Source organism: Octodon degus, unplaced genomic scaffold (genome assembly GCF_000260255.1).
Source record: "Octodon degus isolate 3935 unplaced genomic scaffold, OctDeg1.0 scaffold00151, whole genome shotgun sequence".
NCBI lineage: Eukaryota > Metazoa > Chordata > Mammalia > Rodentia > Octodontidae > Octodon > Octodon degus.
The window spans coordinates 447726-467796 of NW_004524727.1; the positions used below are offsets into that span (position 1 = coordinate 447726).

Sequence of the window (20071 nt, forward strand, 5' to 3'; positions counted from 1 at the left end):
CAACAATGTATCTGGAACAGACTCTGATTCCATATTAGGGGCGAACAGTTAATATAATAATGAAGATAATGTTTTAACAATAGCCTGAGTCTACATATTTGCATTAATGAGCATATTTATATTTAATCACCCAACTTTTTATTGCACACAGACCCTGCAGTGAGCAGGAACTACAGATAGAGTGAGATTTGACCAAGCTCTGCTTCCCTCTGGGCAGTGAATGCAGGCGTCTGACCACCCAAGGGCACTCCCTGAGTCCTTGCGGGATGCTGTTTCTCTCTCCCACCAGGATCTGTGGCCCTTGAGATCCAGGACTTTGCCTCAGCTCCATGTCCTTCATGCTGAGGACAATGTGGCAGACATTTGAGCTAAAGCCCAATGACAGGCCTAGCCACAGACAAGAGCACACACCAATGTACCTCCCAGGCACTAGAGTCAGGGGCAGGAGCCTCCGGGCCCCTCGGATGGTGTGCGCAGACTCAGCTGGGTGTTGGCAAGCTCCACTTTCCCCAGAGACAGCACTTGTCACAACCTCAGGTCCAGGCCAGGCGTGTCTGTCCCTCTACCTACCAGGAGGTCTCTTGCACCCCTCCTTTCTCTCTTATCCTCCATAACTATGTCCCAGGAGGCTGAAGCCATAGTGCCACTCTCTCCCTGTCCAACCACTGCCCCCATGACTCCCTGTCCCTGCACCACCCCTCCTTGAAACCATCTTCCTTTCTGAATATGCACACATGGCAGCTCGGTGGTCTAGGCCAAACAGCTGGATTCCAAACCTGCTTCCCACTCTGCAAATTGCAGATGGCCAGGCAGGTTTCTTCTCAAAGAGCAGGAAGGACAAAAGCTGCTGGTGGGCAAAGGGAGTGAGCAAAGGTGGGCGTGGGTCAAGCAAGCTGGGCTCCCAGGTGCAGCTCTCATGGGGTTGCTGTAGGGAACAATGGGGCTGATTCTCCTGTAGCACAAGCCTGCAGAATCCAAGGGTCCTTCTGGCCCAGGAAGTCTGGGTGGCCTTCACACAAACCCCTGTGGCAATGAGGAAGAATGTCCCCAGCCTTGCAGGAATAGAGGGCCCCTGAACTGCACTAGTAAGCACATGCTCTGGGCCCCTCCAAGGCCCCAGGAGGGCCAAAGGCCATTGTTTTCCAATTTTGCAGCTACAAAGCCAGGATTGAGTCCTGGGGTTCTGGGCAGGACTTCTGGGTGTACCTGTGTCCCCATGCTCTGAGCCCCTCAGTCTAAAAGTCAGCAGGACTCCTGGGGCTGTGAAGACTCTGCAGGAAGGCTAGGCATCTCCTTCAAGCAGGAAGCCACCTTCTTTTCTTCTTGCCTCTCCAAAATGTGTGGGCTGGTACTGCAGAGCAAGGACTTCTGGCAGAAACACAAGGACAGTAAAAATCAGCTCTACAGATCTTCTGAACAGCGCTGAGGCTGCAGTGGAGGGAAAGCTCCTTGAGGGGCACCACTGGGCAAGAGTTGAAGCTGCCCCTCTCCTGCCAGGCAAAGGAAGCAGGATGCTTAGACAGGCCACAGGTCAAGGTTACCATCTGCTCAGGCTTGAGGCCAGGTCTGTAGATCTAAGCGCTTCGACTGCTAATCAGGAAACTGAAACAGCACAGACAGTGGCTTCTGAGACCCAGAGAGGAAGAGGCCACAGCCCACCGCCCATTGTGCCAGAGGACAGTGGCCATTGGCATAGCCTGGGGAGCTCAGCCCATCCAGAGGAGCCCGTGTCCCCCACCAATAAACACAGACCCAGGTCCTCAGGCATGCCCAGTACCTGGACATGGCAGGACACAGAGGACAGGAGCAGAGTCCCTCAGGGGACTCTGGGGGTGATCTTAATCAAAGCAGAAGGTGAGACAAGGACAGAGCCATCAAGGACCACAGGCACTTCCTGGAATTCCCACGAGAGATGCTGCCATCTCCAGGGAGAAGGGATAGACACTTGCTGTCCTCACAGGGCTACCTCAGGCAGTCACCAGGCTGGAACCTTTTCAGTGGTCACCCATGGCGGCCCCACTGCCCCAGGCTACAGGCTTCTCAAGATAGCCCCACCTCCTTGGGCAGATGCCTCAGGAACCTTTGGAGGAGGTCTCCCTCCTCCTTCTGAGATCCCCTCACAGATATAAGGCTTCTCTAGCATCTTCTCTGAGCTAAATACATGGCTCATATTGCATCTTGCTGCACTCCGGACAATGGTTGTGCATGCTGCTTCTCCCCCCAGTAGTCAGGGATTCATCCTTGTCCCAAGTCAGGCTTTCCCACCATCGTCATGAGGGCAAGGTCAGGAGATCGCCACCCTGAAATCCTGTGTCTGAGCTCAGCGGGCTCGGCACACTCAGTTGACCAGTTTGCTTTGTCCTGTTCTTCCACCTGCACCTACCTTCTGTCAGCCAGTTCCCCTTTCAGCACTGTCTACACAGGCAGGAGAGACTCTATGCTTCTCTAGAAGAGCCGGATGTGCTCTGAGGGGCCTTGCCCTCATTCTTTGCCCCTCAACTTTGGGCCCTCTGGACACTGAGGAGAGCACAGGTCCACCTCAGCCTCTGCATACTGGATCGGCAACACCATCAAACTAGCAGATGTCCCGGATCTGCAGGCCACGGCATCTTCTCCCTCTCAGTTCCTTCTCCCCTGCCTTCCCCCATCTTCTTCTCTTCCCCTGATTTCCTGCACATCAGTGGTGGCTCAGGGCTGGGACCAACACCTAACGACTCCTATCATGCCAGCCCTCCTCAAAATCAAGGAGATAGCAGCTTTCCTAGATGTCACAGACAGTGATGTCCTTGACCCAGCAGTCTAAAGAATCCTTAAGTCACTTTCATACTATCTCTCCCACTCTCCCCAGGCCTGTAAGACCCAATATGTCCACAGACATGGCCTCATCAGCCAGACAGAAGAAGAACAGGCCCTTCTGAGGAAGTGGGGCCCTCCCCCTGGTGGGCACAGTCACTCAGTAGCTGCAGGCTGGAAGGTGTAAATTCTTCTCACAGAGATTGACTGGAACAGGACAGCAGAGAATTTCTTACAACCTTAAGTACATCACTCCTGTGTGACCTTTGATAAGATACTTCTCTGACTCAAATCTATCTCCTTGCCTTGACATAAGGATGTTGATTACTCTGTTTCTAAAATCTCTGACAAAATTAAGTCTGAAATCCTTGTCAGCATGACACCTTCCCCCAACAACAAAGCCATATTTGAAACAAGGAGAAAACACAGGTTTTGTAGGAAGCTAGGTATATTCTTTCTTTTCTATAGAATAAAGGGCTGAAGGGGGAGAAAATAAACTAAAGATAAAAGCTTTAAAACCAGATAGTTATAAATAAGAGAAGGGCAGGAAGCCGCAATGAGGAAGAGAGAGGAGGAGAAGATCCCAAGGCTGCGTCTACACAGAGAGCAGGTGGCACGTGGAATCCTTTCATTTCTCCTGATTACGATAAAATGTGTTTTCTCTGGGAGGTAAGACAGGGGCTTCAAACAATAAAGGACCCACACACTTGACACACATTGAAACAAACAGGAACAATAAGCATAAGAAGAATGTTAAAGATGAAGAGCATCGTCTTAGCTACCAAGGAAACGCATGTGCCCTGCCTGCTCCCCCACAACCTGCCTCTCCCAAGCCTGGCCAAGGTCAGAGGTTTTGGCAAGCTGGCCTGTTTAACAGTGCTAGAAACCCTTTCTCCACTTAGCTGACAAAGATGCTAAGCCATTCATAGACAGAGACATGGGTTGACCTCCTGTGTCATGCTGGGCTTTGTCACTCCAGCCCTCGGGGCTCTGTCTGCATCCTTAGGTCTGGGGGCACCGAGTGTGGGCTGTGCTGACTGCAGTAGCCAGGCCTTGCAGGGAGTGTGTGGGGGCTGAGTGTGAGTGCCTGTGGGTGTGGAATGACAGCAGCGGGAGGAGCATTGTGGACATGGCAGATTTCAGACTACATGAGTGCAGCCCCAGTGCCTGTGGTGTGCTTACTGTGAAGAAGATGTCCTTGCAGAGAATCCCCCACTTCTTCATGTCATGATCCCATCAATAGAGTCAGTGATCACCGGCTCACCCTGGCCTGTCTGACAACTTAGGACCAATGGCCAGAGGCATAAATTCACACATGCCTTCCACTGATAGAGATAGGGTGCTTGGTGAGAGAGATCCTTCTGGTCCATCTCAAGATAAAGTAGATGCATTCATCTCACACATCAAAACCTTGTGCCTGTAGCCAGAAAGGAATTCCCTGTATCCACCTACACACCATTACACTTGGCCTTTCTCGGCCATAAATGGCACTGACTGCCCTAGACCAAAGGTGAGTACTTCCAGGCCCAGCTCCCCAACCCCAGGCGGGACCCCGTGCATGTCAGATGTAACCCCAACCCCGCATCGGGAGCGTTTGGTGAATGTGTCAGGCCCTGAATGTACCCCTGACCCTGATGAGGGCTGGCAGTAAGGAATGTTGGATTCTGTGGCCTTGAGTCAGCTGCGCCAGTCACCTTTTGTATTTTTTTTTTTTTTGCATGGGTCCTCCGAGTCCAATTCCAATTCTGACTGCAGCTGCCCCGCCTCTTGTTTAGCTGGCCCACTGCTGCTGGACGTGCATGTGCTCTGGCAGCAGTTTCCCTGGACACACCCCGTTAAATGAAGGGGACATCAGGATGTGCTAGGTACGTTCTGCCGCACTGGACAGGAGCCGCCTGACTGCCGGAAGTATCTGGGACGCCATCCGCCGTCCAGCAGTTTTCAGTGTTGGCTCCGAGGGGTCCAAGCTAGGTGTCCACTCCCGCCTGCAAGGGCAGCATGTGCCACACAGATGTCCCATGAGTGAGGACCTTAGCCTGCATGATGGAAGGGTCTGGAATAACAGCACTGCATGCTGCATGAGACACAGCTGCCAGGCAGCCCAGCGTGTGCCCCAAGAGCCTGCCGGCAGCTGGGGGCTCCTGCAGAAAGGCAGCGTGTGCAGGGTGGTCTCCTCACCCGCTCCACGGTGGGTCCCATGTCCCCTGTCCCCTGTCACCTAGTGCTGAAACCAAAAATCAGTGCAGTGAACACCCCACTCCTGGGACACTTTGGGGCTGCCCAAGTCAGAGGCAAGGGAAGGCAGGATTTGCTTAGTGCCAGTCAGATACTCTGAGTCAGAATTAAATGTGTGCCAATGGGTTGTGCAGGAAGCAAATCAGCAATAAGCCTTGCAGAACGTCACGTGCGCTCCGGCTAGCACAGCTGCTCATGCACTGCCTGACCGTGTCTGGACAATCCTGGGCCACATATACCACAGCAGTCTCACGGCATTGTCAAGGAGCTGAAAACACCTGCTCTTCTATGTTTAGATGTAGCTGGATGTGCACGCAGTTCCCATGGCGTATAGCACTCAGGATGTAACACACTGTGTGTGCGTGCATGTGCCCAGGCTACACCATGCACATGCCACACCAAGTACCCATCACCCAGCTGTGCTATTCAGGAGGCTGCACTCGCTGAGTTTATCCATGTGCCCTCCCGGATGACCCTGGGGCCATGGCAATCCCTGACCCTACATCTCTAGAATTCACCCCCAGCATGGAAGGACACACTGTGGCACACCTGGAGCCAGTAAGCCCCTCATGCCCCTGTGGCTGCCTGTGGCATCCACTCCACCCCCACAGTGCCTGCCGTCCTATCAGGCACAAGTCATACCTAGGCCTTTGAGCATTAGTTCTCTGTTTTCATGTTCCCTGCCTCAGAGAATCAGTGAACTCCTCTCTGGGTGTCACAGGTGCAGACATCTATGGGGTCTCCCAGCACGGAGGCCCCAGGACTGAGCAGAGCAAAACAGGGGTACTCTGTGGAGACTTGTGGTTAGGGCACAACACCCACATGCTCCTCTCCCTGGGACTTCAGCTCCGTTTGCCCTAAGGAAGCATAGGCTCATGCCCAGGATGCCTGGCTGGCTGCTTGCTGGGGAGAAGGGAAGGAAGGAGGGAGGGAGGGAGGGAGGGAGGGAAGGAAGGAAGGAAGGAAGGAAGGAAGGAAGGAAGGAAGGAAGGAAAAGAGGGAGGGAGGAGGGAGGAAAGGACAACGGCCCACCCCAAGGGGACATTGGCTGGGAAGCCACTCAGGTCCAGTGGTGGGTCCTCATCTTGGGACAAATTTGAAAATTCACACACTGAACACTGAGTTTCAAACAAAGAGAAAGTTTTGAGTACCAGATAAATTGCAAAGTGAGTTACAGGATTCCATCATATTTTGAGTTCTAGACAATATGTTCAAAAATTGGCCATAAGTTTATATTGCTTATAGTCACCTGCTTCTTTCCACTTGGGGACAGAGTGGCAGAGTGATAGAGTAATAATGAGCATTGAGCATTTAGCATCTACTTTTTAATGTCTTCATTTCATAGCCAGGTTACATCCAGGTGTGGTGGCTCATGCCTGTAACCCTAGCACTTGGGAAGCTGAGGCAGGAGGGAACGTGGAGTTGGAGGCCAGCCTGGGCTACATACTGTTCAAGGCCAGCTCAGACTACACAGTAAGAGTCTGTCATGAATGAAAGAAAGGAAGAAAAAGAAGAAAGAAAGAAGGGGGAGGAGAGGGGAGGGAGGGAAGGAAGAAAGGAAGGAAAGAAGAGAGGGAGAGAGAAAGAAAGAAAAAGAGAGAGAAAGAAAAGAAAGAAAGAAAGAAAGAAAGAAAGAAAGAAAGAAAGAAAGAAAGAAAGGAAGGAAGGAAGGAAGAAAGGAAGAAAGGAAGGAAGAAAGAGAAAGGAAGGAAGAAAGAAAGAGAAAGGAAGAAAGAAAAAGAAAGGAAGAAAGAAAGAGAAAGGAAGGAAAAGGTCCTTACTTTGCCCATTTCTACATTTCTTTATTGTTTCCCATGTACATGGCAGAAAGAACTATATACATGGGGCAAAATTTTATACAGCTAGCCAGAATCTTGTATCTTTCTGACTTGCAAATGTGTGTAGCTACTATAGACAAGGTTTAATTTCACATTTTTATGGTTTCTTTTAAAACTGAGGGTGTTAAGAAAACAAGTATATTGTACTAATTTAGAGTTTCTAGGTAACGAAAAATAAAAAAGGCACTGCTCAAGGACTCCCCTTGACATTCTTCAAAGTATATCCAATTGACATTTCATGTCCTTATTTCAAATACTCAGGGTTTTTATGTGTGTCTTAGCTAGCGAGCTCCAAATCAAGGCATGGCTTAAAGTCAGACTTCCAGGGCCAACTAGGCAAGAAGCGCACTGCCTCGGAGCTCAGAGTCCAGGTAGAGATCCATCAGGCTGGCAGCAAATGCAGCCTTTGTTTGCAAGATTTTAAAAACAAGCAATTGACTCTATCAAAAGGAGAGGCCGTGAGCCACCCCTGGGTATTTTCCCCCATGGTCTGTGGAATGCAATAGGCATGCCTGGTACACTGAATGAAGAGCTTATTCCAGGCCCCTGCTCCGCAGATATCTGCCCTGCCAGTGTGACACTACTCTCCAAGGACAAGGAGCCCCTGGCTGTCTAACCCACACTGTGTCTGGCAAGAGCAAATAGAGCCTCATGCAACCCCACTGGACAAATGTTGGAGTGCTGTAGGGAGTCCCCAACTTGCAAAGCTCAGGGCCTTGATAAGAAGCGGATCCCCTGCTCCGCCCACCTCCAACAGCAAGCGTACTGCCTATCCCTGTACACGCTCATGTAACAGAGGGTATGCCTGCCCCAAAGAATGTCATGTCTGAACATAGCTCTGAGCATCAATTTAAGCATTGTCATTGCATTATTTTTGGAAAGTGGAGGGAAGGAGGGTAGACTACAGCAGGAGACAGTCTACTGAATAATTAACCAACACTGCAACTTCAGTTGTGGGAGGCAGCGGTTCCATCCCTACTACCCTTTCCTGGGCTGTGGTTTTGCAAGGGAAGAAATCCACAGCACTGAGTGCCAAGGCTTGCATCTTTTTTTTTTCTTTTTTTGAGGAGGGGGGTAGAACCAGGGATTGAACTCAGACCCTTGTGCTTGCCAGGATATCTACTGAGCCATCTCCCCAGCCCCAAGGCTTGCATCTTGCTGAGGGCAAATTAAAGGAAGACATGGAGTCTGCCTTCTCCTTGTGGTGGGCGCCAGTGCAAAATTGCACGACCTTTCTGTCTGTGGAGCTGGGGATTGAACCCTGGCCCTTGTATCCAACTGTATCTGCATCCCTTTTTCATTTGGAGACTGCATTTCGCTAAGTTGTTCTGGCTGGACTGGAACTTGCAATTCTCCTGCATCATGCTGGGATTACATGCATGTGCCACCATGCCCGCTGACTTCTGTGATTATATATTCTAGTGTGCAGATACCAAATTTGTCAAGTGTCAGAAGGTATATCTGATGACCCCTAAGAAGACATATCTGATGATGATTCTTATAAAGGTTCGATATTTTCTTAGTGGTGAATAAGAAAGAGAAAGCCCAAAGTGCAGAGAGACAGGGGGTTCTCAGATTTGGGGCCTCTCTCTGGTGTCTCAGATGTACAAAGATAGCAGGAACACAGTTGCTGCTACTGAAAAGAGCAGTTGCCACAAAGTCAAAACGTACACATTTGTGAGCACTTTTTCTATTACCATTTAAAAATGTCAGTACCAGATCAGCGTACCCAGCCAGATACTAACAGGCTCCAGCAAAGAACATGTTCTCTTATTGTTGCCTAACATCAAGGCAACCATGAGATCAGATAGTGCACGTAAACTGAGAGTATTTTTGTCTTAAGCATATCTGAGAAGCAGCAAGCCCAGATTTTGAGATTATTTATTCATCAATTTCTTTCCCTGAGCGTTTTTACCCCAGGGTATATTTGGAGTAGAAAAGAAAATACACAGATAAGGGTAAGGGTTTGATTTCATACAACTCTGCACCCTTAGCTCTAAGTGTTTAGACCTGCCAAAGCACTGTCGCTTGTGGTAAGAAGCAGGAAAGCAAGTGTCCTTGCCGACCCCTTCTGTTCCTCCTCCGACCAGACCAGCACGTGTGTTCTGGGAGCCTCCTGTGGGGAGTGAAGGGCCGTTTCCATGGATACGCAGCCCCTCTTCCGCAGCTCCAGGACTCAGGTGGCCCCACGAGGGCCCGCCTCGAGGAGTATTGTGCTGGCTGGGCGGGCGCCCATCGATTGCGGTGCATCGACCCAGCCCAGCCCAGCCCTGTCTTCTGATCTCGGAGCCCATGGCCTCCAGACAGCCAGATTCCCTTTGTTAGGTGAGCCATGGCTTCCTCGCCCTCAACTGCAGAAAGCTGTGCTTTTGCATGTTGAGATTTCTTTTTTCTTTTTTTTATTCACAAAAAAAGAATTTATTTTCTTATCAGTGGGTTTTTTTAGGATGAATTATAAGTACCTTTGTTTGGGGGGGATTGGTGCACATAGAACACAGGAGAGGTGGTAGGAAACAGAGAGGCAGGCTTATCGGAGATTTTTTAAGCTAGGAGATCTGTATGTAAATCTAGGAATTTTTAAAAGCCTTAAGGTCTCTAACAATCAAGGAAATGAACACCAGAGCCGCTGGAAGAAGCACTAATACCACCGTGCCCTGCTGCCTTCCATGGTCCTTGGGCGCCACCTAGGGGTGTGCAGTTGAACGGCAGAAAGGCCGCGTCGCCAAGACGCCCTTTGCTTGCCTCCAGCCGCGCAGGGCTCAAAGATCCCCGCACAGGCGCACCTCGCAACGCAGAGCTGGGCCTCAGCCCCTTCTGACGCTCCCCTGGGACCCTGGAAATAAGACAGATTTAGAGAGAGAAAGACCTATTTCTCATCTCCCCCACACACAAAAAGTGAAAACTCTGAAAATGAACAAAATCTGTGACTTTTGTTTTTATAGTAAAAAAGGAGAGTTGAAACTCCTCTTTGCTTACCAGACAATAACGTGCTCGCTTCAACAGCAGGTACACTTACCAGGCAACAGATTAGATATTTGTAAAAGGCAGCTAAACATGTACATGAATGAAAGGGTTTTTTTTTAAATAGGTAATGAAATCTGATTTTTATTACATCGCATGAGTTACAAAAATGTGCTTTAACTTTGACATAAATCTGACAACAGTCTTAATCTCCACCAAAGGAAGACATGGAAAATGTCTATCTGTATAGAAAATGAGTGCCTTTTAGACAAATTTACACTAAATACTTAAATTAAGAAGAGTGTATGAATCATTTTCCTTGAGCAAAATAAAATAAAGCCACCAAATATGTCTTCCTGGCTAGCAGGAGCATGCGCATCTGCACAATTCAAAATGAACACCTGGTTAAGATGAGCATCTCTGGGGGCCTGCCCCTTAGCTCAGTTCTTTAAGTGGCTGCTTCAACAAAGCAGTCGGGCTCAGGTTGCTGTGGTTCGATCCCCACAACTCCAGCCAGCCAAACCTGCCCTGCAGGCATTTGGAGAAAAAAAAAAAAAAAAAAAAAAAAAAAAGATGAGCATCTCTGAGAATGAGGTTGCTCTCCACAAATTCTCTTCCCCTATGAGCATCCCAGGATCTCCCCGCTATCCACACCAGGGGTTCTTTGGAAAATCAGGTACTCAGCGGGCCAGGAGATGGCTCAGTACAATAAGCGTTTGCCTGGCAAGCACAAGGGCCTGAGTTCAATCCCCGGTTCCACCAAAAAAAAAAAAAAAATCAGGTACTCGACTTCAGTCAGTTACCTTCTTTTGAGAAAGTACTTACCAACTGGCTGGATGTCCCGACTGGATGGTACACAGATCCAGCACAAACACACAGCCATCACTTTATCAAAAATCAGGTCCACGGTCTGCTCTGAAGTTCCTGTTTTGAGATGTGGATTCTCTTTAAAAATGGCGACCACGCCTCACCTGCAAGCTCTTATTTTAAACATCCCAGCTCCTCATTCCTAGGGGAATCACAGTCACCCAGCAAAGATTCCTACCCTTCCCTTTCCTTCAGTTAGTTTTATTCTCCCATGGTATGGGCCATACATCAAACCCCAACCTTTAAGTTGTTATGAGAAGGAAAATACAGATTTCTGTACTCTAAAATCTGGAACCACAGTCCCTTCTCAGAGGTAAAGGAGAAATAGAAAATGCCAGAACACCGTAAAGCGTGTGCACACCCAAGCCTCAAAGTGCAGCATTCACAGCTGAAACGTATCCAATTTCCTGTGGTTTCCCGACACACTCATCTGATCTGGGTGGACTGTGCCCGCCTACCCTGAGCATCCACTACCCAGGGTAACCACGGAGGGGAGGGGACAGGGCCTTTGAAGGGCATATGTATGTAATATTGGAAGCATGTGACTTTAACCCCGCAAGATTTCAGACCCCCGTTGAGTAGGAATGTACGCAGAGCAGGGTTTGCCCAGCAGTACTAAGAGGCCATAGTGCTCATGATAGAACTTCATCCTTAGTACTTTGGGAGGGTTACAACTCTAATAGAAAGAGGAATTCTTTGTCATCTTTCATCCCTTAATTTTTATACTCAAAGTGACACAAAAGCAATGGTGTAGCTTAAAGTGGAGGTGTTTTGTAATCCGGGCTGCTTATTCTCAGGAAAGCATGTTTGAGAAGTTCTATGGAACACAATACTTTCAAAACTCTTCAGAGACAGTTTTCTCCCACTAGAGGCATGGAAAAGCCATACTTGCCGAGCAGATGGGTGTGCAGGCCGCTGATGCAGGTGTGTTCAGACCACTCCGTAACATCTGCCAGCTTGGCTGGGTGCATCCCAGGCTGTTTCCTACACTGTAATCCCAGTCATTGAACATGATAAAGATTTCAGAGTGGCACAGGTCTGTTGAAGTGTCTGAGACAGTCACTGACCTGCCTCCTGAAGTCCGGGTGTGTACTGGCGTCCCCCAGGCTGGCGCAAGCTGTAGGAGTCAGTGCAAGGGAGCCCTGACTATGACCAGGTTCTCAGTCACAACGCAGACCTACCATTGGCCTTGTCTGGAGTGTGGGTTGGTAGGATGGGAAGCCCCGGGGCTAGCTGGCCTCCTCTGACCTTAGAGCAGGAACAGGAGAAGGAGACTTGGGATGGGGGAAGGGAACACACACCCTGGAAACCACACCATCCTAGCGGCCGAGGAGGCATGTGGAGTCCTAGGCAGGCACAAACCGCACACTCCCGGAAGTGCCTTTGCACTTGGAAAGAAGGGCTGTGAGTAGGAAGTTTGGAGGTGGCCGTGGTGACACCTAGCTCATGTCCACATTTCCGTAGGGAGGCTGAGCAATAGAAGATAGATAAGATATCTGTTGTTGGAGGACTGGATTCCACTCACGGCAGCTATCTACTCTGCATTCTCCCTGCAGGTGCCCCACCCCTGGCTGTGACGGCTCAGGACACATCACCGGCAACTATGCTTCTCATCGGAGGTGCGTAGGACACATGCTCCTGCCAGTGCGCCCTCTCCCTGGGGGACAGTTCCAAACCTGGGCTCCAGAGCAAGCTCAGCTTGGCCACAGGGATAAAATTGTGGAGCTGCAGCCCTATCACTGTGAAGCAGGGCTATCCCCCCGCAGGGCTTACCCACCACCCCGTGGACACTGCCGTAGCAGTGCCTGTGGCTCCACAGGGAAACACTGCCAGCTCCCCAGCAGGCTGTTTTCCCAGGAGAAGAGGACACTTCTCTCTTGTGTTGTAAGATCCCTGAGAACTGTCTGCAGGATCAAGCATCCTTGTGCACTGAGAGCCGATCTTGTACACACTGAGGTTCATGCCAGAGCCCTGCAGTTATCATGAGCAGGGAGTCACAGAGCTGGGCACTACAGAAATGATGCATTTCCAAACTCTAGGCACTTTTGCCCAAAGAGGAGGGAAAGTCTAAATTACAGCAGAGAGACCAGGCGTGGAAATCACAAAGCGACCATACTCCTGCAGCCAGGGAAGTGTGCCCACGCCTGTCTAACATTAGAGGGTCAGTAGGAGGTGTAGCAAAATATTCTCCCACACACTGGGAAACATCGCAAGGTAGACTTGGGGCCACGGTGGCAGGGTCCTACAGGGGGACTTGGGCCATGCCAGCTCCCATCCTGACCGGCAGGGATATACAGCCATGAGAAATCACTAAGGGTGCCCTGAGGATGGGGACATAGTGGGACATGGTAGTGCCACTGCTGCCATCATCACTGTGATGAATGCCAGGACTGTCAGGCGCCAAGGTGGGGTTTGTATCATGGACTCGGTGGGCTTCTCACTCACCCGAAACTCTGCTGGACAGACAGGAGCCCAGGCAGGCCAGGGCCAGAAGAGGACAGTGTCAGCACTATGGCGAAACTACTACCTGAGGTTCAACGAGTATCAGAGCAGTCACACCCTACAACCCCAGGCCAACTCAGTGCACGGCTGTCACGAGATCCTCTGCCTGTGCCGTGGGCCATGCAATGACCAGATCTCATGGCTGTCAGGGTGGGTTACTCCCTGCTGGCCGAGCTGGATGCAAGACCGGACTCACATGGCACACGTCACACTGATCCAAATGTGCACAAAGCCCTTGTCTGTAAGAAGAACTAGCTGGTACGGCCACCCCAAGCACACGGCTCACCGGAGTCCCCCACGCCAGCCCAGATCCCTGTACCTGGGGGCGGCGCTGGCAAGCAGCGCCCCAGCCTCCGGATACATCCCTCTCATGTCCACTAGATGTTCCCAGACACAGGACAGGCATCACAGCTTGCAGGCAAGACCCATGAGGACATTCCAGAGGATTTCCAAGCTCAACAGACATTAAATATAAAAACTCAAGCACATTTTATGTTAGTCTTTATTTAACTTATCTTAGTAGTTTCTCCATGCTTGGATGCTCAAAGCTCCAGCATTTTGTATGTCTGTGTAACTGAAAGCATGCATTCCCTGGCTATCTCCTCTCCAAATGTCTGTTCATCTACTGTTCTATCTGGAGGAGACAGTTGACACCATTTGAATTTTGACATAATTTAGTTGAAACACATGTATCCATTCCATTTATAAATTTATGTATTAATACAGCACAAACTTGGGATTAAAATATAACGAGCTGAACCTGAAGCTGAGCAGATCTTTCCAGAGTTCACCAATGGAGTTGGAAAGAAAGTTTATGTTTTTGGCAAACCTGAGCTCAGCACACAGCCCTACACCAGCCTCAGCAAAGAGGAAGTGGGCCACATTGTGAGATCGTTTATTCTGATAACAACTTCCCTCGTGTGGAGGTTTAAATGCTGTCAAAAAGTTCATTAAGCAAAAGTTTGCATTCGGTTGGTTCTTATATAAATGAGCCAGGAAAGCAAGCCTGGGGGTCACAGTTAAGTAGGGCTGACCTCCGAATCAAGTCGGCGGCTGAGGACGGACAGAAGCCAACAGAACCCTGGATCTGGCTGGCCGCAGGCCTGTTCCTCTTCTGATGTCCACTTCCCAGAAACACGCAACCCTGCAAATTACACAGAAGACTTTTCTTAACTTGGCTTAATGATTCACTGCCTTTGCTCACAGCGGGGAGTCTGTCTGGGGTCGCAGGGGACCTCTGCATCCTGACTCGTCCACCTTCTGCTCCGAGAAGGACTGAGTCATCCACTTCTGACCTGGAGGACTCTGAGCCTCCCAGAGTGAGGGACGCACCAGGAGCCAGAGTGCTCAGACCAAAGCTGCACCTCCGAACGCCTGCCTGCCGGAAGTGGCCCCTGAAGACCGAGGGCTGGAGCCGGGAAGGTGCCCTCCTGGTCAGATCTGACGGCCGCGCCTTTGTGGCTCTAAGGTTGTTGAGTGCCCCAGCTGCTGATCTCTCCAGCACATGGAGCGTCTCCTGACACTCCCATGTGCTGCTCCTCCAACCCTGCCCAGGACTTCTATCATCCTTCTCTGGCAACTTCCAGGCACACAGGGACCGGCCCTCTCACGCACCTCCCGCAGGCTTACAAGGTCCTTCCTCTGAGACCCCAGGCCAGCTGTATCCCCTCAACACCCTAGTATCTTACCAAGCAACCATACCCCTCGAATAACACAAGACAAAGCTTACTGAGCACCCCCTCTGTAGGAATCACGGTGCCCTCTCTGGCGAGCACAGCTGACCACCTGCAGGGGGCTCCTGACCCTTTCCTGGAGAAGAAACAAGAGTGTGAGGATGTCACTCCCCCGTGCCATCGATTCCTGTGTCCTCTCTGGACCCTTCAGATCTTTTATAATATGCAACATCCACACCTCCAGCCACCATCTGCTACTCAGTTCCCTCATGTTTTGGGGATCCACAGAGGTACCCCAAAACCCTTCTCTGCTGTGAGTGGAGGTGTCTGGAGCCTCTAGCAGAGTCATCAATTTGAGGAGGAGGAGGAGGAGGAGAAAGAGAGAGGAGGAGGGAGGGAGGAGGAGAAGGAAGGAAGAAGAGGTGGCTGCAATGCCCAGCAGCTGTGCATTGTGCTCTCCGAGTGAAGCCTAGAGTTAAGGCGGAAGACAGTGCTCAGCCCAAGACGCTACTCCTGTGTGCTGGCCCAGAGCTCAGAGCCACCTTCACACCGGAAGTGGTGGGCGGTGTCCCTACTGGCAGCACAGTGGGGCCAGGAGACTCGGGGCTGCATTCCTTGGATTCCAATGTCGACCCTCAGGGCCCTGCCCACCTTCCCAGAGCCAGGCAGGCACCTCGTTCATCTCACGTTCATCTCACGTTCAGTGACACAGCCATGCCTAAGCCACTCTGAATGACCAATGCCACCTCCAGGTCACTCCAGAGGGTAGCCATAGTGTGGCTGACCTTCACATTCATGTGTTTTATTTTGTTTGGGGTTTGTTTGTTTATTCTGTTTTGTTTTGGTTTTATGTCATAGGGATTGTACCCCAGGCCTTCACGTTGAGCTCCATCCTCAGCCCATTTTCTATTTTGAAATAGTCTTTTTTTCTTTTTTTTTTTTTTTCTTTTTTTTTAGTACAGGTTCTACAGAGTCTACAGGCTCTTACTACATAAATTGGACTCACAGTGATTTTCATATTTTAGCCTCTAAAGCACTGGGATTATAGGCGTAACACCACACCCAGTCTCAATCGCTGTCTCAGTGCACCCCAGGGATGAGGCCAGTGCAGCATGCTGGGATCGAACCCCAGCTGCTGTGCTCTGCCTAAGCAGCCACTTTAGTCCACTGAGCTATCTGACTGGCCCTTGAGATAAAGTCTTGCTAAGTAGCTAAATAGCCCAAGCTAAGCTCAAACCTGAGATTCTCCTGCCTCAGCATCCCTCAATGCTGGGATGATAGCCTGGGCCAGCACAGCTGGTTTCATGTCCACTTTTTAGGCAAAAAAAGAGCTTTACGGTGCTGAATCAGTCTTCCTTTCATCTTCCTGACATTCTGGGGCTCAGCTGGAGAAAGTCCTCTCATTTTCATCAAGCATGAAAATCAGCAAGAAGCGAGCCATGGAGAACTTCCAGCCTGGGTGTTAAAATGTTGGTCAGGAAAACAAGCCCCAGAGTCCCTGGCTCTGTGTGGCCTGGATGCTGAGGGAGAGAAAGGTGGCCTGCTGTGCTGGGCATGGGCACAACCAGACACTGGGGGGAGACGTGGCCACCCCAGGTCCTTGCTCCTGTGCCCACACAGTGATACTTGCTGCAGCCACGTAGCTGTCCTGGCTCCCTGCAGTGCCCTGGGCTAGGACTTGGGCCCCAGGCACACACACACACATGGCTGCCTCTCCTGGCACAGCCACACAGAGGAGTGCCAGTGAGGACAGTGTGGGGTAGGGGACAGAGAAAAGGCGCAGGGATGATCAGGGCCATGTGGCACCAAAGTTCTGGGTACCACTCAGAAGTGAGGAGTCTGGGATCAGTGCTGACAGGGGCCTGCCCCAGACAAGAGACACCCACAGATGAGGAGGTGGCAGCTGGGGCCCTCCAAATACTAGAAAATGAAATGAACTCACTTGACCTCTGTCACCCTGCGCCCCTCACCCTCTTGGTGCATGAGAGAGAAACCTTTCCAAAATTGCAGGAGTTTGTTTCTGACTCACATCTCTCCTTCAGCCTTTCAGGGTGCCCGAGAGCAAAGAAGAGCGGGATCCGGATAGCACAGAGCAAAGAAGACAAAGAGGACCAGGAGCCCATCAGGTATGGGGGCCACAGATGCCCAGGTGTCTGGGCATCCACAAACATGGGAGAGAAACAGCCAACAGTCCCCAGGGCATCAGCTCGGGTCCCACAGACCAAAACCAAGAAGTCCCAGGGGCTGCCACAGACTGCTGCCCACATGACCAAAGTCACAGGAAACTTCCCCTTCCCCAGCACAATTCACTGGGGAGGAGATGGAGATAAACATAATAAATGGTGACCATCTTACCCCCTTACCACTCTGCCACTTGAACAGTCACTCAGTTACGCCCTGCCTCTCCTGGGGCAGTCTGGAGACGATGACCCTGCGGGGCTCCCACCCCATGCCAAATATCTGTCACACACTGGTGCCCACTGGCCCAGATCTCAAAAGCTCTGAAGAGTTGGGCGTGGTGGTGCATGCCTGTAATTCCAACACTCAGGAGGCTGAGGCAGGATTGCCCAAAGTTCAAGGCCAGTCTGGTAAGTTCAAGAATAGCCTGAATTACATAGTGAGACCGTGTCTGAAAAACTGAAAGAAGGAAAAATAGATTGTTCACTTCGGTAGCACTTATACCAAAAAGAGAATCTTGGTGAGTCTTCCTAAAATTTAAATCTTGATGTTTCTGAAGATAAATTTTACTTAAAACAAAAAATTTCATTAAAACATACATTACTAAGATAAAATGTAACAAAATAAATAAGAAACACAGACTGTAGAAGAGAAACTTTGCTGTTTAAGAAGAAATGGAAGCTGGGTACAGTGGCACACACCTGTAATCCCTGCATTGTGAGAGACAGGCAGGAGGATTCCACATTTGAGTCCATCTTGAGCAACTTAGTGAAACTCTGTCTCAAAATTAAATGTGCTAAGGACATAGTTCAGTACAAACGCCATGGCTTCAATTCCCAGGAATGTAAAAATAATTTTTTAAAGAGATGCATCTGGGGTCGTGGGAGGCTGTGGAATCGCCCCTCCTCCTTCCCGGAGGCAGCCTGGCCCCTGGAGTGTCAGCCCTCAGCACCCTGGACACAGAGGGCAGCCTGTCCTGGGTCCCCCACACCCCTGAATCCCAGGCGCCCTAGTGATCTTTGGTTCCCGGGTAGCCTGTGGTCCCGGAGGCCACAGCCAAACACTGATGAGCTTTAGCCCCAAGGGAGCACAGTCATAAAGCAGCACTATTATTGGCATGGCTGGTGGACTCCATACCCTCCAGCGGCTTTGCATTTCCCACCAGAAGACCCATGATTCTATCCAGAAGCAGCGTCCTCTATGGACACCACATGTCCCCCAGCCCACCACATGTTCCTGCTCCTTACAGTCACAGCGCCTCAAAGTGCAGGGTGCTGTCCCTGAGCTGCCCAGGATGGTCCAGCCGGAGTGAACTATCTCTCTGCACCACTAGGTGGCACCTCTGGGTGACTTTTCCCATCTCGTCCCCTTCTTCACACCAAGCTGCTCTGGCTGTATTGTGGAGGCCAGGGACACAAGTGCAGCTCGTCCCCTCTGTCTTGTCTCCACCAGGTGTCCTGTCCCCGGCTGTGACGGTCAAGGCCATATCACCGGGAAGTACGCGTCCCACCGCAGCGCCTCAGGGTGCCCGCTAGCCGCCAAGCGGCAGAAAGATGGGTACCTCAACGGCTCGCAGTTCTCCTGGAAGTCGGTGAAGACGGAAGGCATGTCCTGCCCCACACCGGGCTGTGACGGCTCAGGCCACGTCAGCGGCAGCTTCCTCACACACCGCAGGTGGGTGCCACTGCCGACACGCATCCGAAGGACAGGCAGCACGCTCCTGAGTCCCAGAACTCTCCGGGGGGATTTTCTTGCATAATCGCAGAAATTCCAGCTCCAGATCTGGGAGAAAATGCAAATGGCACAAAGCAGGATGTCCTTGTCCAGCCTTGATTACTTGACTTCTTTGCAAAGCTGGTGGCCCTGTCCTCTCAGGGACATTGTCCATTGGCTGCAAAGTGTCATTTACTCCCTTTCTATACAAACAGAGTGCTCTGTCCCTTGCCCCTCTGCTCAAGGATGGGGCTGTCTATGAGGGACACTGGGGGCCTCCCCCAGACACCCCAGGTGCCCTCAGGCTCCAATGCCACAGGGACCCTATGGTGCCTCTGCATTTGGAAGGTGTGGTGCAGCCAACGCTGCAGGAGGCTGTCCCCACGAAGGGACCCATGGTGTAAGCTATTGACAGCAGAAGCCAGAACAGCCTCACCTAAGTTTCCCTTCCCTCACAACTTTAGCTCTCAGAAAAATGCTTGTAAACTTTGAAAGTCCCATTTGGTCAGCACATGCGGAAGAGCGCATGTGTCTTCTTAGGAGCACAATCAGGGATGAAAGCCAGACTTCCCTGTTCCACACTCTGGCACCTGGGGACAGCGTCCCTCCAGCATGGGGTTTATCTGCTTGGTGTTAGGATGTAAATGCAGGGTGCTGGGGGTAGGGGTCCCTGCTATCCCCACCCCAGGTTTGTGTGTCAGGACTGGGTAGCAAGCTGGGATCTGGAGAATGCGGTCAGGACACTCCAGCTCGTGGCTCTGTGGGGAGGCTGGGGTGCTGCAGCTCTGGTCCTTGACATTCTGGGAGCAGCCTGTACACCCCAAGAGGAAAGGAAAGCTGCTGCAGGCTCTGCTGCTGACCAATCTCCCTGCCACCCTTTCTGCAAAGAAAGCCAAGAGCATAGGACATGTTCAGAAGAGTGATGAATGTGCCCATGGGATCGTGGGGCACAAGCCACACTCAGTAACAAAACCATGCCTCCAAGCTGGGGTTTGCAGGCAGTTTGCCACCCACTCTTCTCCACTGGTCTTTGCACTGGAACTCCCTGGTCCAGTCTTCAAGGCTCATTATACCCCATTTCAGGCCACAGAGATCCCCCCACCAGCTCTGGCAAGTCACTCTACCAAGCCCAGAGCCGTAGCAGGTGCTAGGGAGCCCAGAGGATCACAGGTCTTTTCTAGGAGACATGGGCAGGCGACACAGGTCCTCCATCTGCTGCATCCAGCCTTCGGGCAGGGGCTGAGAGGAGCTGGAAGAGCGGACACTTGCCCTACTTGAAGCCTCTGTCAGACTTCTCTGTGCCACCAGCCT

At 51.1% G+C, this 20071-nt stretch overlaps 1 protein-coding gene across 7 annotated transcripts in view; it reads left to right on the forward strand.

Annotated features, from left to right (window-relative positions):
* Myt1l (myelin transcription factor 1 like) overlaps nucleotides 1–20071 on the forward strand; it is a 191428-nt gene that overhangs the window by 150249 nt on the left and 21108 nt on the right. For all 7 annotated transcript variants that reach the window (XM_023702399.1, XM_023702398.1, XM_004642308.2 and 4 more), the window contains 3 exons: nucleotides 12251–12313; nucleotides 16912–16995; nucleotides 18500–18721. In XM_023702399.1, the coding sequence (XP_023558167.1) occupies nucleotides 12251–12313; nucleotides 16912–16995; nucleotides 18500–18721 (369 nt within the window). The remainder of the gene's footprint in view (nucleotides 1–12250; nucleotides 12314–16911; nucleotides 16996–18499; nucleotides 18722–20071) is intronic.